We start from the raw sequence: 14,378 nt of genomic DNA, 5'->3' as shown, positions 1-14,378 counted from the left end.
AAATCGATAAGAAAAATTCGTCGTCATCGGCAATTTTTTTTGTTTAGGATTTAGGGCTGACAAATAAAAAAAATCTCAAGAAAAATCACTTTTTGATTAAATTAAATACATTGATTACTCTTAAGCATTCTAAAACCAGGACACATTTTGTATTTGACATAAAATGAGAGAGAGCGAGACATGACATTAATTATTATTGACAATTATTATTTATATAAATTAACGAGATCTCTTCTTATTCATATTAATAATTTGTAATTAAATAGAACGTTAACGAATCTAATATCACGGGGGCGTCCGTCTACAGTCTACACGATGGTGAAGTACCGAGCGGACTCGGCCCCGTCGACCTCGAGCTCGCTCGACGCCCCTTCGCTCGCCGCCACGCCCTCCTGCAAACGCGACCACGACTTTAGCGAAAGGTGTCCGACGCCTTCGGTCGGCCTTCGGCGGAGAGAGAAAGACTCACCGCGGCCTCGTCGTACCCGTTCACCTCCACCGGAATCGTCTGGCCGTCTTGCGTCAGGATCTGGACAAATAATTAAGTCGACTTTATCGCGAACTTGAGCGATCGAAGATAGACATTCGGTCGGTTCCGGACCTGCAGAGTCTCTCCGTCGAGCGAGGTGACGGCGAGCACGGAGCCGTCTCGCATGCGCAGGCGCAGAGGACCGCCGCCCGCGTCGTCTCCGGCGATCTGCGAACGCCACGGACGTGCTTCGATCGTATTCGATTGGCCTAACTTCACTGGTGACATAAAATACCGACCTGCGGGATCGGGAGCGAGTCCAGTCGGTCGACCGGCGACTCGCAAGTGGATGCCACCTTGCAGTTCTCCAGCTCCGCCTCCACCGCCTCCGCCGTCTCCTCCGCCTCCTCCGCCTGCGAACACAACTCGAGGACTCGAGCGACCCGCGTCGACGGGGCCGACGCGGGTCGCCGGACGACGGTCGTACCTGTCGCGGGTGGACGACGCGGAAGGCGGACGCGTCGGACGCCTCGTACGTCACGTAGATGACGTCGCCGCCCACTTCCTGATTGCTCACCAAAATCACCTTCTCGCCGACTGGAAACGAGTCGTCGCTCGGGGGCTCCGGGGCCGGGGCCGCCGTCGGCCGCTCGGGGCCGAGCCGGAGCGCCGGAATCCTCTTCGCCGTGTCGTTCCTGGAAGAGACGTCTCGTCGCGTCGGTCGTTCGCCGCTTCGCCCCTCGAGGAGCGAGCGGACGTCGGCGGAGCGCTCACCCGTGCCGGCGCGCGTGCAGGCGCCTCTGCGACGAAGTGGTGAAGCGGCGGGGGCAGAGGGGGCAGGCGAACGGCTTCTCGCCCGTGTGGATGCGCTCGTGCTCCGACAGGTTACCCTTCTGGCTGAACCTCTTGCCGCAGGTCTCGCAGGAGTAGGGCTTGGACCCTGGCGACGAAAGCGTCGTCTTTGAGCGAGAGGCTCCTCCGCCCGAAGGTCGCCTCTCGGCTCTACGTACCCGTGTGCCAGCGCATGTGCAGCGTGAGGCTGGTCTGGTGCGAGAAGCGCTGGTGGCAGACCTCGCACGAGAACTTCTTGACCCCGGAGTGCAGCTGCAGGTGGTTGCGCAGGTTGGCCTTCGTCTTGAACGTCGCCGAACAAATCTGGAAGCGTCTCTCGTGTCTGATAGGTGCCGGAGCGAAATTCGGCCGAGCGCTCCGCGAGCCTCACCTCGCAGTCGAAGGGCCGCCGCTTGGAGTGCACGAGCTGATGCCTCTGCAGCAGCTGGCGATGGTGGAAGCGTTTCCCGCACTGGCCGCACACGTACTGGGTCGCTCCGTGCGCCGCCTGCTTGTGGTACGTCACGGACGACGGATGGCTCAGCACCTGAGGAAGACGTGGCGATCAGACCCGCGTCGGCTCGAGTGCCGTTTCGGGCTCTCGCGTGCGCAGACCTTGTGGCAGACGTCGCAGGCGTATCCGGCGTCGGCGGCGGCGCGTCTCCTGCGATGCGCCAGGGTGTGCAGGGCCAGCGAGCGAGGGTAGGCGAAGAAGAGCCCGCACTCCAGGCACCGGTAGGGCCTCTCCCCGCGGTGCACGGCCTACGGCGAAGACCAATATTATGACTCGTCGTCCGGGAGACACGCTTCGCTCGTTACCACGGGAGAGACGGCGAAACCTTTATGTGCATGGACTTGCTCTGTTTGCTGCTGAACTTCTTATCGCACTGGGGACACTTGAATTGCTTTTTACCAGCTCCCGAGGGCTCCCCTTCCTCCTCCTCGCTGTCCTCCCGAGCCGGATCCGTCGGAGCTGGAAGGGCAAGGGGCATCGATTCAATCGATGATGTATCATTTGAACGTTGGCACTCGCGAGAGAGACGCGAGGTGACATCGATTGAAGGAAAAGGTATACTGACGACGCGGTTCCTCCGCATTGGCTCCGTCGGCTTCTTTGTTCAGTTGCGCGTCCGGATCTTCCTTCATCTCGATGGGGATCGGCATGGAAGGCTCTCGCTCCTCTGGCGTCGGTGGTCGTCTGTTCGGGCTTTTGGGCTGAAAATGTGTAACGAGGTCCGTTCCCGCTTATTATAACAACGATGACGAAAAATGAGGAAGGCTGCGATCGGCGAACTCACGTCGGAGAGCGGGTCGCGATGGTGCGACGCGAAGTGCGACATGTAGCGGCCCGCGGAGGCGAAGCGCAGACCGCAGAGGGCGCACTGCGACGGCTGCCCGGCGCCTCGCACGGCTGCACACGAGGGCAAAGGGTTAACGTGAAGCCGGACGTCGGAGACGAGCCCGCAGGCGTAGAAGCGGACGCGCTCACCTCCCTTGGGCCTGCCGCGGCCCTTGCGCGTGTTGACCACCACCGGCTCCCCGGAGGAGGCGACGTGTCCGATGGTCTTCACCTCCGGCTCCGTCGGAGCGCCGTCCTCCTCGGTCGCCGCGGCGTCCGGGTCGCACTCCGCTCTGTCTATGACGCCCTCTTCTATGAATATCTTTTCGAGCTCCCTTCCCTGAAAAAGCAATTGAACGCTTTGCTCCACTATATCGCAATGTGGAACAAATCTCTCAAACTTCTCTATGGATCTCCACACTCGTTCAGGCTCACGATGTTGGTTTAGCTGGATATTAGAACTGAGCAGAATCAAAAAATTTCGAGATCTGTCGGATATCTAAGTTGCAGGTTTTTTTGGTACCACTTTGTTATAGCCCAGCTTACATGAACCACACTTGGTAAGTTGAGGTTGTACCTGCACGGCTCCTTTCAACCTTGTAGGCATCTTTCTCCTTCTCTTCCCATGACTTTCTTCCTGAGCCCGTTGAGCCTGTTGTCGGGCTTCCTCCTCTTTAGCCGCCACGGCGGCGACTGCCTCCTGAGCCAGCTCTTCGGGAGTCTTGAGCTTCTTAGAGGGCCGACCTCTTTTCCTCTTGGGCTTATCCAAGCCCGCCATCTGCAGGCTGATTGGATGCTCCACATGGTAAATTCCATCACTTGTATTTACTGAAATTACAGTGAGTAAAATTCTAACTTAAACCGATACTTACTCCTGTTTATATCTGTTTAGTCTGATATTATAATATATAGATTATTATTAAATATTTTTATAATGTATTTTAAATTTCTTTAAATTGATTAATAATTATTAAAAAGAAATAACTTTACGGGGATCAGTTCAATCTGATTTAACTTACTTTCATAAACAATTTTTTCAGCAATAACTTCTGTATCAGGAATTTCTTTTGTAATACTTTTTCTATATTCTACTTCTCTTTCATGTAAGTCGCGTAATATTTTCTGCAAAACCAAACGGATATTATTAAATAAAACTCCATCGCTGTTCGCAAACCTTACATATTGATATAGCCAAGTACCTGTCCTTTAATAATAAGGTTGAAAAATTCTACTGTTGCCTCAACCTGAATAGTACACCCAGGGCAAATCGTCCGAGGTAGCTGTCCATCATCAGACACCTGTAATAATATTTATTTAACATTTTGAGAAGGCCGAGATGTTTATACTTAATTTAAAGAATCGGCAAAGTCAAATACTGGCGCGAGTATTTATTTAAGTTCATTAGAAAATAATGCTTGTTGTAGCTAAAGTAGTCATTACATTAAAAAAGGTTCGAAATTATTGAATTTGTTTTAGAACCTACAAATACTGAATTGAAGTTATTATTAATTATATTTACATGTAATTTTACAAAATGTCTTCCGCTGTCAGACATCTTGGTTTAGTAAAAAGTCAAATCAAGTACGTTTTTATATAAAGGTCCTTACCTTAAGTGGCAAATACGTATTAATTGTTTCACTTAATTCTTGATTATATTCCTCATTAGTATATAATAATGTTCCATTATCATTTTCTTCTCCACAAAGTCTGCAAACTGTAGAATTATAAAGATAAACTTCCATTATTGAAGATTAAAAACACTCAATTCAATTATGATTTATGGCGTCATCTACTTCCGCCTACTTCATTGTGTCAAACTGACAGTTAATTTAGCACTGTATACAATCGCGATACCCATGACAAAACACGTGATCGTGTCATTATTATGCTATTATTTTTGTTTACTTTGTACAATTAATCACAATATATATTAAGGATTGGCTTTATATATATATTATCATTTTAATTTAGTTACATAATGTTTATGAATCACTAAGTTAAATACGGTTTCGATGACTTAAATATCGTCTGTATTCTGTAATCTGTTCTGTCATCTGTGTCATAAACGAATTCGTCATACGGTCCTTTTAAAGTTTGACAGCCCTTTCCGGTTTAGTTCCCGGGGCTAGTAGCCGTAGTTTTGGGTTTTATTATTTATAATCGCCCTTAATCTATTAAAATGAGGATCTATAAGGACATTATTACTGGTAATTTTATTCAGTTTATTTTGGAGTGAGATTATGTGCTAGTATTTTTAATTTTCATTGAATATTCGCAATTGACATTTGGCTATCATCACAAGTGTGAAATCTGGATTCGTGTCTTAAAGTCGTATGAGCTACGTCGAGTAATTAGAATAATAATTAAGTATGAGGCTTAAAAGTGTGTTAATCTTTCAGGTGACGAGATGTTCTCGGACACATACAAAATGAAATTAGTGGATGAAGTGATTTACGAAGTGACTGGCAAATTGGTGACGAGATCACAGGGCGATATTAAAATTGAGGGTTTCAACCCCTCAGCCGAAGAGGCGGACGAAGGCACGGACTCAGCCACCGAAAGTGGAGTAGATATAGTTCTTAACCACAGGCTAGTAGAAACATATGCCTTTGGTGACAAGAAGTCTTACACCTTATACCTAAAAGACTACATGAAAAAGTGAGTGATTTGTGACGAGTAATATAGCATTAAGATCTATTACGAATTGTTTGTGAAAAGTATGTGAATGACACGTTCATGTGGAATATAATAAACAACAAAAATTGTTCAATGTCATGGTTAAAGTTTGTATTGTTTATCTGATAATTTATTTATGAAACTAGTAGTGCTTTCAATGCATGTCCACAATATTGAAGGTAGTAAGTAGTATGGTTGAAAAGTGTTGATAAATAATTGTCTAGATATAAGTAAGATAAATTTTGTTGTAGTAATGTGGCATCATCTAATACCATGGTCAGTTGTCAATATTGCACCTTGGAGACTACGATGCTAAAGAAAAAAACTTTAAATGAAATAACATTCATTTTATAGTGTCTGTTAATGAAATGAAGCTTACATTTATTATAAATGAGTGGTATAAAAATATGGTGACACACTTTCCCTTATTAAAGTAAATTATAAAATTTCAGGTTAGTTTCAAAATTAGAAGAAAAATCTCCTGATCAAGTTGATGTGTTTAAAACAAATATGAACAAAGTAATGAAAGATATTCTGGGAAGGTTTAAGGAGCTACAGTTCTTCACTGGTGAATCAATGGACTGTGATGGGATGGTTGCTATGATGGAATACCGTGAACTCAATGGAGTTTCTACCCCAGTGATGATGTTTTTCAAACATGGTTTAGAGGAGGAAAAATTCTAATATAATATTTTAAGTGATACTCAGCATAATTCCAGACTAATGCCTATATCCTTTTTATTTATTTACAATCATGTCCGTATGGCTAAAATCGGCTTTGGCTACTCCCCGTCGAAAGGCTGAACTTTTGTAAAGATAAAATGTTGCATATTATTGTAATAAATTCAATGAACAAGAACTTGTCCCTTTTCATTTCTCTAATTGTACGCTTTAGCTAATGGAAAGGATTACTCTCTCACTTTTTTATGCTAATTTATTTAATTTAAAATGGTTTCACATGTTACATTTTAATATATGTTTTTTAAGTATACATTTTTTTATTTAAATCTCATATATGATAAATTTGACTTCATAGTGATGATCTTGGCTACAAATCTCGAACTATACATGCCCATAGAGAGTACAGGTGCCTTTAAGACTGCAGCAAGACATTGATTGAGTGGTTAATTGGAGCAGGATAAATAGATAAGTTTAATTTGAGGAAGTGCAAAGTCATCTTATGTGGGTTCATAATTATATAATGGGTACCAAGCGGAAACCTGATATGTACTTGGATGTACAGCGGGCAAACTCCAGCTTGGTTGACGCAGCATTCACGCGACCAAATACAAAACGGAATTTATATGGAGATATTATACATATTTGTACAAACAAATATGTATATAAGTACCTAAGTCTGCCAGTATACAAATACTGACCGACTTCACGAGAGTTGGTTGCAATATTATTATTTATAAGATCTAGGTATAGTAGTAAATTTTTAAAGGTTTTTTAATTGTAGGATTATCAGTGTAGGCATATTATTGTGTAGTTCTATCGCATTATAAAACAAAATCTTGATTGAATCCCATAGGTTCAAATATTGGGGTATTCTAAATGAGTATTTGATCAGTTGTTCATGATTTTTTCATAGTAAATATGTATTATGAATCTGAAAGCAACATTATTAAATACCTAATATTGTTTCGGGTAACGGGTTAAATAAAATACATTATTTCGAGGTATGTTATATTTATCGAGTTTGTATGTAGGTAATAGCTACAATAAAGTACGGAAGTGATCGATGATCTATTATTAAAGAGTTACGACGGCAGCCGTAAACCACTAATCACAAATTTCATATGTATGTTTGTATACTTAGGCTTTATCTAGGCACTAACATATTAATATGCCATTATACATCGCTTTAGTCTTTAATTTCTCCGTATGTACAAAATTATTTCAACGCATATTCCAGAAATTGCTATCCGTCGGGTTCGGTTTATAGCAAAACAAGGTCAAAATGTTAATTACGCACTAACACACCAGATGGCGCCGATAAGTATCAAAATAAAAAAGTAAGGAACAACCTTATACGTCTTCTTTTCTCTGGTGTGAGTATAGTTGAAACAACTAAACCACTAATAGGGATACTTTACAGATACATATTATGTTAATTAAAATCAACGAAACAGTTGAGGCCAAAAAATATTTGTGTGCCTTTGATCGACCATACCTTGGCATGTTCTTATTTATGTTGCCTAGATAAAATTACACACACATATATATTTATAAAGATCTTAACGTGACTATAATGAACAACATACGCATCGAAATATTTGAAAATATTTATAAAGCTTTTTGATAGTCTCTTTTAAAAACGATACCCGATCAGAGAGAGAAATATTCTCATTTTATTGGAATTCGTTACGATTACAATGGTCTATGAAAGGCAAAATTTTATACAATTTCTTAAATATAAAAATTAATTTTTAATATGATTGAGCGTAAAAACGTGTTATATTAGAAAATGAGTGCTTCATATCTACAGAGTGTAGTGTAGGTACATATAACGCGTATAACATATAAAGTATAATAAGAGCGAGATGACGTCATCGGTCATCACGACACGAGAAACAGTTTAGAACAGGACCGTATTAAATTTAATAAATATCTCAATGTAGTATAAATATATTTACATTCGTTAATCGTTAAAGCTACCTAATATCTTCTTACACATTGGTGTCTTAACGCACTCTTATTTCCCTACGAATCAATTTATAAGACAATAGATAACGCCCCTCTCGAAGACACACATCGCAGACGGGAAGGAGTCTCGGTCTCCGACGCGTTCCTTCGGGAGCGCCCGTTGAATGGAATGGCTTTTGTACAAAATGAAGTTTCTACGAGCTGCCTCTGCACGGCAGACTTCACAGATCACATCATGCTCTCCTCACTATTCTTATAACGACTAGTCAATTGTACGCACGGAGTACTATCGCCGGCGGCTTCGTATCGTCGGCGCATGCATTCATTTATTGCTTCACACTAGATCACTATTGCTCTATTGAAAAATTTAGTTTTATGTACAGACCTAATCTTAAAATTACGAACGATACGAAACCGGCTCGCGGCCGAAAGTTTCACTTTCGGCTCTCAGCTTACATTCCATTGAAAAATAGATCCATCGCTTCCTATTACTTAATTATTACATTAAATAATTTACAAATAAAGTACTCTCTCTACGAAACGTCTCCGGACACGCCGCACCGACGCCGGAGCGCCGGGTTCCTCCGCGGAACGTTCCCAGAAAACTTAACGGAATGAAGAATTATTACTAGAATTTCAAAATCACAAAGTCGACAGGTTCGAAGCGGGCGTGTCAACTTTCAACAGTTGAAGGTGTTCGAGTGCGAGCAGTAGTCGTCTCGCGCGAAGCCCTCGGCGATCACGGAGTACTCGGGCTCGCCGTAGTCGGCGTCTCGATCCGTCCCTCGGCCCAGCCCCAGAACGGTTTCGGAAGAACGCAGGTAGCCGTTTTCCTGCTTGCGCGAATAGCGCGCGTCCAGGTTTCGCTTGAAGTCTTCCGGCCGGCACGGCGTGCCGTTGCGCTTCCCCTTGTCGGGCAACGAGCGAAGCGATCCGTTGTTGAGGTGCGGCGCCGGCGCGCCGTTGTTGAGCGTCAGCGGCTGCCTTTTGCCGACGTAGGTGAAGCCGCTGGCGGGCAAAGTGCCCCCGCCGCCTCCGCCTCCGCCTCCGCCCGAGCGCGGCGGCCGGCGCACGGTGCCCTGGCCGCCCGACATGAAGAACACGCTCGGCGAGGCGTAAAGCTCTAGCTACAGTTCCGTCACCGGAATCGGCCTGAGGCCGGACGCATGCGGGGGAGGCGCGGGGTAGTGCGAGGGGTGAATGCCGCGCACGATGCAGTCCTCCTCGGTGGAGATCGGCTTGTGATACTCCAAGTTTTTTCTTCCTTTGTTCCATTTGTAGTCCTTCAGTTTTTCTGGCATGCTCTTCCGATATCGGTACAGAACTAGAACTAAGGTAGCGAAGCAGGCGACGCAGGCGACTACGATGATGCAGATTATCGTCTGCTGGCGTGAGTCGTGTAGGACGCAGCCGAGGTCGTCGGCGTTGAGAGTCCGTAAATATTTGTCTTTAAGGTTTTCGGGGCTCGCACACTGGACTTGTGTGAAATTGCTTTTCTCGTTTAAAAGGTCTCGGAGCCAGAGCAGTTGGCAGTCGCAGAAGATCGGGTTGTCTGTCAAATCCAGTTGCCTCAACTCCTTACCGACAAAAGTTGTTTCGCTCAGAGCTATAATGGCGTTGTCTCGCAACGACAGATGCTTCAATTTAGGAAGGCCCAGCATGCTCCCCTCTTCTATCATAGACAATTTCTTGTTGTTGGATAGAACAATTGTTTCTAAGTTTAAATTGTCTTCAAAAGAGCCTTTACTTGTTCTCTCGAGCTGAGTTGCACCCGTAATATCCATTAATCGTAAGTTCTTTAATCCTTTGAAAGAATGAATTTCCAAAGCGCTAAAGTCATTCTGTCCCAGGTAAAGTTCTTCTAACCGAGTCAAATTGGACAATTGTTCTGTGGGCACCGCTGTCAAGCCATTACCGAATAAGTTCAGACTTCTTAGACCTGAAAGACCTCTGAAAGCGTACTCGCTAATATTTGAGAGACCGGCTCCGTTAAGATCGAGTACAGCAAGTCTATTGAGTCCGGCGAAAGCATCGTCTGGTAGATAGGAAAATGCATTCAGCCCCACGTGTAACTCGGCCAGGCTCCCGAGTAGAGTAAAGGACATGGTCGGCACTGTACTCAACAAGTTATCGTCTAAATAAAGAATCCTCAACGCGGATAGTCCAGAAAATGCGTTTGGGTCGATTCTGGATATTCGATTCTGTCCCAAGTTCAGCTCTTCTAGGCGCGGCAGTGTGGTGAAGACGCCATTCGTAACCTCTTCTAAAAAGTTGTGTTTTAAATTTAACACGGTGAGAGAGTTGAGTCCTTGGAAAGTGGCGTTGGAAACGGACGATAATTTATTATGATTCAAATGTAACTCTTGTAATTTCTTCTGAAACGAAAAAGACTTCGGGGGTATATTGACGAGATGGTTCTGCGATAAGTCTAGGTGTTGCAGCTCAGTGTAGAACTGCAAAGATGCGTCTATAGTCTTGATCTTGTTGTTGCGGATGATTAGTCGCTGGATCGAGGGGTTGAGCGCAATGGGCAACACGTCAAGGCGGCTCTCCTCGCACAGAACCACCAGCGTGTCGTCGTTACAACTGCATCCGCCCGGGCAGTTGGCCAGGGCCGCCGCGCCTCCGCTCCAAATCAACAGCGCCATAGACCACACGATCACCTGAAATACATAACATTCCAGATTAAAAGACAATTTGAACATAGTGATTCGGATGAAATAGTTAAATCGATAGCATGCGCATGCGAATGTCAACGACGTGTTTTTATTTAAAAACTGTAATGGGTATTTTTATAATAAACACTCTTATTATCTTTAAATATGTGAGACCATTTCCATTTCCCTAAAAATACACGCGAATATCGTTAAATGTCGTGGGAGTCGATAGCCTCTCCATTATAAAATAACGGAATCAATGTAGAAACGGAAGTCGCTGAAGCCGAAAGAAAAAAGTAAAAATTATTGGAATGGGAATTTCGCGAAGTTTTAATTTATTAAAATGCGCTCGTCGAGAGCCCGGGGCGGAGACGGGCAGCTTCTTTGCTTCAAAGGCGAGCTCCTTTATTACTTTTCCCTTTACAACAATTAGCAAATCTGAGCGATGTAGAGATTTCAGCTTCGGATTCGCGGAGTTAATGACGTTGGCGGCGATTACCGAAGCAACATCAACAGTCTGTGTTTTACAAAGAGGAGAGTTTGTCGCAAATAAGTTTATTATTCACTGGATGAAATCCAATTGTAGCGCGATGCTTCCTGAGCCAGCAATTCGTTTCGCCGGTCCGCATGTTATCGCGCCGTTTCTCGAGACTTATTTGTAATATCATTCCTATTTCATAAAAAATTGGCGAAGTGCAACGAGTAGTGAAGGAGCCTAACTAGCCTCTAGGTATGCGGCCGCCGGTCGGAACCTCGCTGTTTTCAGACAAATCCAATAAACTGGTGCATTTCCACGCGAGCTCTTGTTTTATGAATATCCCGTTGTTTTTGGGAAATCAGTTTTCTGTTAACAATTCACGTGTACATATAGATTTTAGCGAGAGCTTTTGATTTATTCGACGTGGATTACGTTCGTTCAACGAATACTTGTTTCGGAAATGTTCGCGTACAACGGCTTAATGTTTTTTCATTTGTATAAAAGTACCGCTGACTGTGTTTTCATTTAGTAAAGGAAATCGCTTTAGGTCTCTGATAATAATTGTATGTAGAAATAAACAGAAAAATAAAAACAAAGCGGACGAATGCTACTGTTTTATAGCATCTCTCTATCTATTAACCGCCATAATGTGCGGAAGACCTTAAAAATAACATTTATATTAGTGCAATCTCAAGTTTTGGAAGTGGTGCATTAAAATAAATTAAAAAATAAGGAGGCGGCCACAATCCCCATTCCTTCGGCAAAGGATATCGTTACTGTTATTCAAATAAGTGAATGAATTTGCGGGGTTTGTGATTAAAAATGCGAGAACCGAGCGTCGGATGCGGAATAACAAGAGATCCGGAAATTAGGCCGACATGACATAGACTGGATTGATTAAAGTAATTTCAGTACACATATTGGTACTATTTTGTTTGTAAAGAGCAAATAAATGTCGGTTGGTGTTATCCCATTGCCGTAATAGCAATAATTTCAGATGGAAACGACAACTTACATCATGTTCTCGCTCAGGTTAGTAACCGAGTATGTACCTCGTTTAATCTTTTAAAATATTCAGAGCAGAAATGCTACAAAATTAGCTCACATCTTTTACTTTAAAAAGTGGTGCAGGTTGCCAAAAGTGGCTGTTTGACGTGTGCGAGGCTTCAATTTTCACTTTATCACAATTTGCACACGACATTTCATTTCTACTTTGCCATGTCCATTTCGCATCATAAATTGGAGCAGTTTCGAAAATACGGTTTAAACTCTTTTGTTCGATTGCTTTAACTGCTTTAACAAGTGTTTAATTTATGGCTAATAATAATAATTAGAGCTAGGCACCTGTACTCTAATTAATTTGTTAATTAAATTGTCTCTCTTTCATTCACCTCGGCATAGACAACTTTGTAATTCTGGATTGTTGGAGACATCTCGACAAATCGATGAGTAAAAAGGGGGAATCTTAAGGAAAAATAAAACATATGGAGTTTAAAATAATGTAATAAACAAATAAGATCAAATGGTTTTAGAGATGGAACAAGGTTGAGGTATAATAATAATCAATTTTGAAGAGCAGGTTTCCGACCGAGCTGTAACTAAAACCAATTTCGGAGGTTCGGGAGCATTGATACGAAAAATAAAAGCTGCCATGGTCGTCCCGGTTATTACAGTGGGCATTTTGCGAATATTTGCGTTTTCCTGACCATTTCCCTTTGATATCCGTTAGTATTGACTATTCAAAGAACGAGGGATCATAGAACCCGGCAGAGTACAGAGTCGGCTCGCACCTCTAGCGGGGGATACTAGTGCTAGTAATTTGAAATATCTTCATTTTATAAATAATTTAGAGAGAGAAGTCTGATAAAATAGATCAATCGAAGTGCATATCCAAGTACGCTCGTCATAGTACGGCAGTAGTGAGTGATATTTAAATAAATATTTGGATTCTGTCAAGCGAGTATTTGCTTTAGTCTGAAGAGTCCGGCGCTGAGCGAAATGCATTTCCCCGCTTCATTTGTTGGCGACAAACGTTCGGCAAATGAGTTGGGCATTATGCAGATTTTGTACCTGGGGCACGCAGCCGGCCGACAACAGCGAGCCGTTTAATCGGAAACTGTTAATTGTCGGCGAATTGTCGGGAAATCGTTGGTGAATCGTCGGCGATTTGTCGCGCAAATAGACGGGTTCGATGTATGCGGATTTAATTACGATAACTGCAACAAATTGTACGTGAAGCTCTCGCCTTATCAATATTTACGCCAGATTCATTGCCCAAGGCTTACGGTTTGTGTTTTCAACGTGTTTAAAAACTGATTTTTAATGCTAATTTGTATTATAATAGTGAAGGTGCAATAAAATACAAACGACGAGTTCTCAGAGCAGACGTGTTACTATTCATAAATAAATCAAAGAATTTCTTTAACCAATTATGAACCTTACGGCGCGCTAAAAATTTTACCTTAAAATCGGGCGCGAGTGACATACGTCGTTACTGTTTGCGAGCTTAAAGTAAAGAAAGTGTCATCGAAGTGGTAACCCCCTTGAGTAACAAGGACGGAACATCTACCGCTGTATTTCCGCACCGTACGCACCTGACGGCGGCGCACACGCAACTCCTACGAGAGCAATTTCGTACATAGATCTACAATGAGCTTATCTGAGCTGTAGTCAGTAATATTAGCAGCACTATGCAAAATATTATCTTGGGAAATAGAAAATTAAAAGACCAACTCCCAAAATGATGTTGCTGCCGAAAATACAGAAAATAAAGTGAAGCTTCTTGAAGCCGATGTTAATAACTTAAAAAATTTGCCTCATTTATTTTCTATCAAAACAACTACTACGATGATGGAATTGTCACCGAAATCGAAGAACGAAACCTTTGAGCCAAAAATATTAGTTGCTGGCATTCCTGAATCCCAGAATGATACTGCAACCAGTCGGCAAGATACGGCAGAAATACTGCAAATTACTGAACTAATGCAGAATGGTTGCCCTCAATCAACTAGAATATTTCGTCTTGGAAAGTATAAATCGGAGAAAAGATTGTTTCCTATTGGAAGACATAACAAGAGGCATACTACGTTATAGGAATAAGATTGACAACACATCGAAATATTTTCAGATCAAACTCCTTATCAACGGAAATACCTTAAAAATTTAAAAGAGGAGTTAGGAGAGGAGATAAGTTACCATCGGTTATAAAAGGAGAAAAAAGTTATGTCCGGTTTAAAAAGGTACTAAAAGCTCACACAATTAATACATGCAAATAAGTGA

The 14,378-nt window shown here is 43.1% G+C and overlaps 4 protein-coding genes across 8 annotated transcripts in view; 1 reads left to right on the top strand and 3 right to left on the bottom strand.

Moving 5' to 3' along the window:
• Positions 1 to 75: 75 nt before the first annotated feature.
• LOC110996684 (zinc finger protein 37) lies at positions 76 to 4,438 on the bottom strand. 3 transcript variants are annotated; one of them, XM_045630490.1, is made up of 17 exons: positions 4,247 to 4,436; positions 3,839 to 3,937; positions 3,659 to 3,761; positions 3,217 to 3,467; positions 2,790 to 2,979; positions 2,599 to 2,711; positions 2,380 to 2,515; positions 2,140 to 2,273; positions 1,916 to 2,062; positions 1,692 to 1,847; positions 1,480 to 1,624; positions 1,244 to 1,409; positions 957 to 1,164; positions 769 to 882; positions 602 to 697; positions 470 to 529; positions 76 to 392 (listed from the first exon to the last, which is right to left on the bottom strand). In XM_045630490.1, the coding sequence occupies exons 1-17, from the start codon at positions 4,379 to 4,381 to the stop codon at positions 309 to 311; spliced, it is 2,337 nt and encodes a 778-aa protein (XP_045486446.1). In that variant the 5' UTR covers positions 4,382 to 4,436; the 3' UTR covers positions 76 to 308. The 3 variants fall into 3 exon arrangements, with proteins under 3 accessions (XP_045486446.1, XP_022120186.2, XP_022120185.2); XM_022264494.2 differs by having other exon boundaries at positions 769 to 873; XM_022264493.2 differs by having other exon boundaries at positions 602 to 1,164; positions 4,247 to 4,438.
• Positions 4,439 to 4,686: 248 nt separating this feature from the next.
• LOC110996692 (translationally-controlled tumor protein homolog) lies at positions 4,687 to 6,304 on the top strand. The gene is made up of 3 exons (XM_045630604.1): positions 4,687 to 4,846; positions 5,039 to 5,297; positions 5,768 to 6,304. Exons 1-3 carry the CDS (start codon positions 4,819 to 4,821, stop codon positions 5,997 to 5,999), a joined length of 519 nt encoding a protein of 172 aa, XP_045486560.1. The 5' UTR covers positions 4,687 to 4,818; the 3' UTR covers positions 6,000 to 6,304.
• A 686-nt stretch (positions 6,305 to 6,990) lies between these two features.
• LOC123689612 lies at positions 6,991 to 9,058 on the bottom strand. Its single transcript, XM_045630603.1, has one exon. It carries the CDS (start codon positions 9,056 to 9,058, stop codon positions 8,645 to 8,647), a length of 414 nt encoding a protein of 137 aa, XP_045486559.1. The 3' UTR covers positions 6,991 to 8,644.
• A 33-nt stretch (positions 9,059 to 9,091) lies between these two features.
• Positions 9,092 to 14,378, bottom strand: part of LOC110996691 (slit homolog 3 protein) — a 121,637-nt gene continuing 116,350 nt past the window's right edge. For all 3 annotated transcript variants that reach the window (XM_022264503.2, XM_045630601.1, XM_045630602.1), the window contains one exon: positions 9,092 to 10,627. In XM_022264503.2, the coding sequence (XP_022120195.2) occupies positions 9,092 to 10,627 (1,536 nt within the window). The remainder of the gene's footprint in view (positions 10,628 to 14,378) is intronic.

This window comes from Pieris rapae, chromosome 12 (genome assembly GCF_905147795.1).
Source record: "Pieris rapae chromosome 12, ilPieRapa1.1, whole genome shotgun sequence".
NCBI classification, from domain to species: Eukaryota; Metazoa; Arthropoda; class Insecta; order Lepidoptera; family Pieridae; genus Pieris; species Pieris rapae.
The sequence above is the reverse complement of the archived record's forward strand: the minus strand, read 5'-3'. Positions and strand labels throughout refer to the sequence as shown.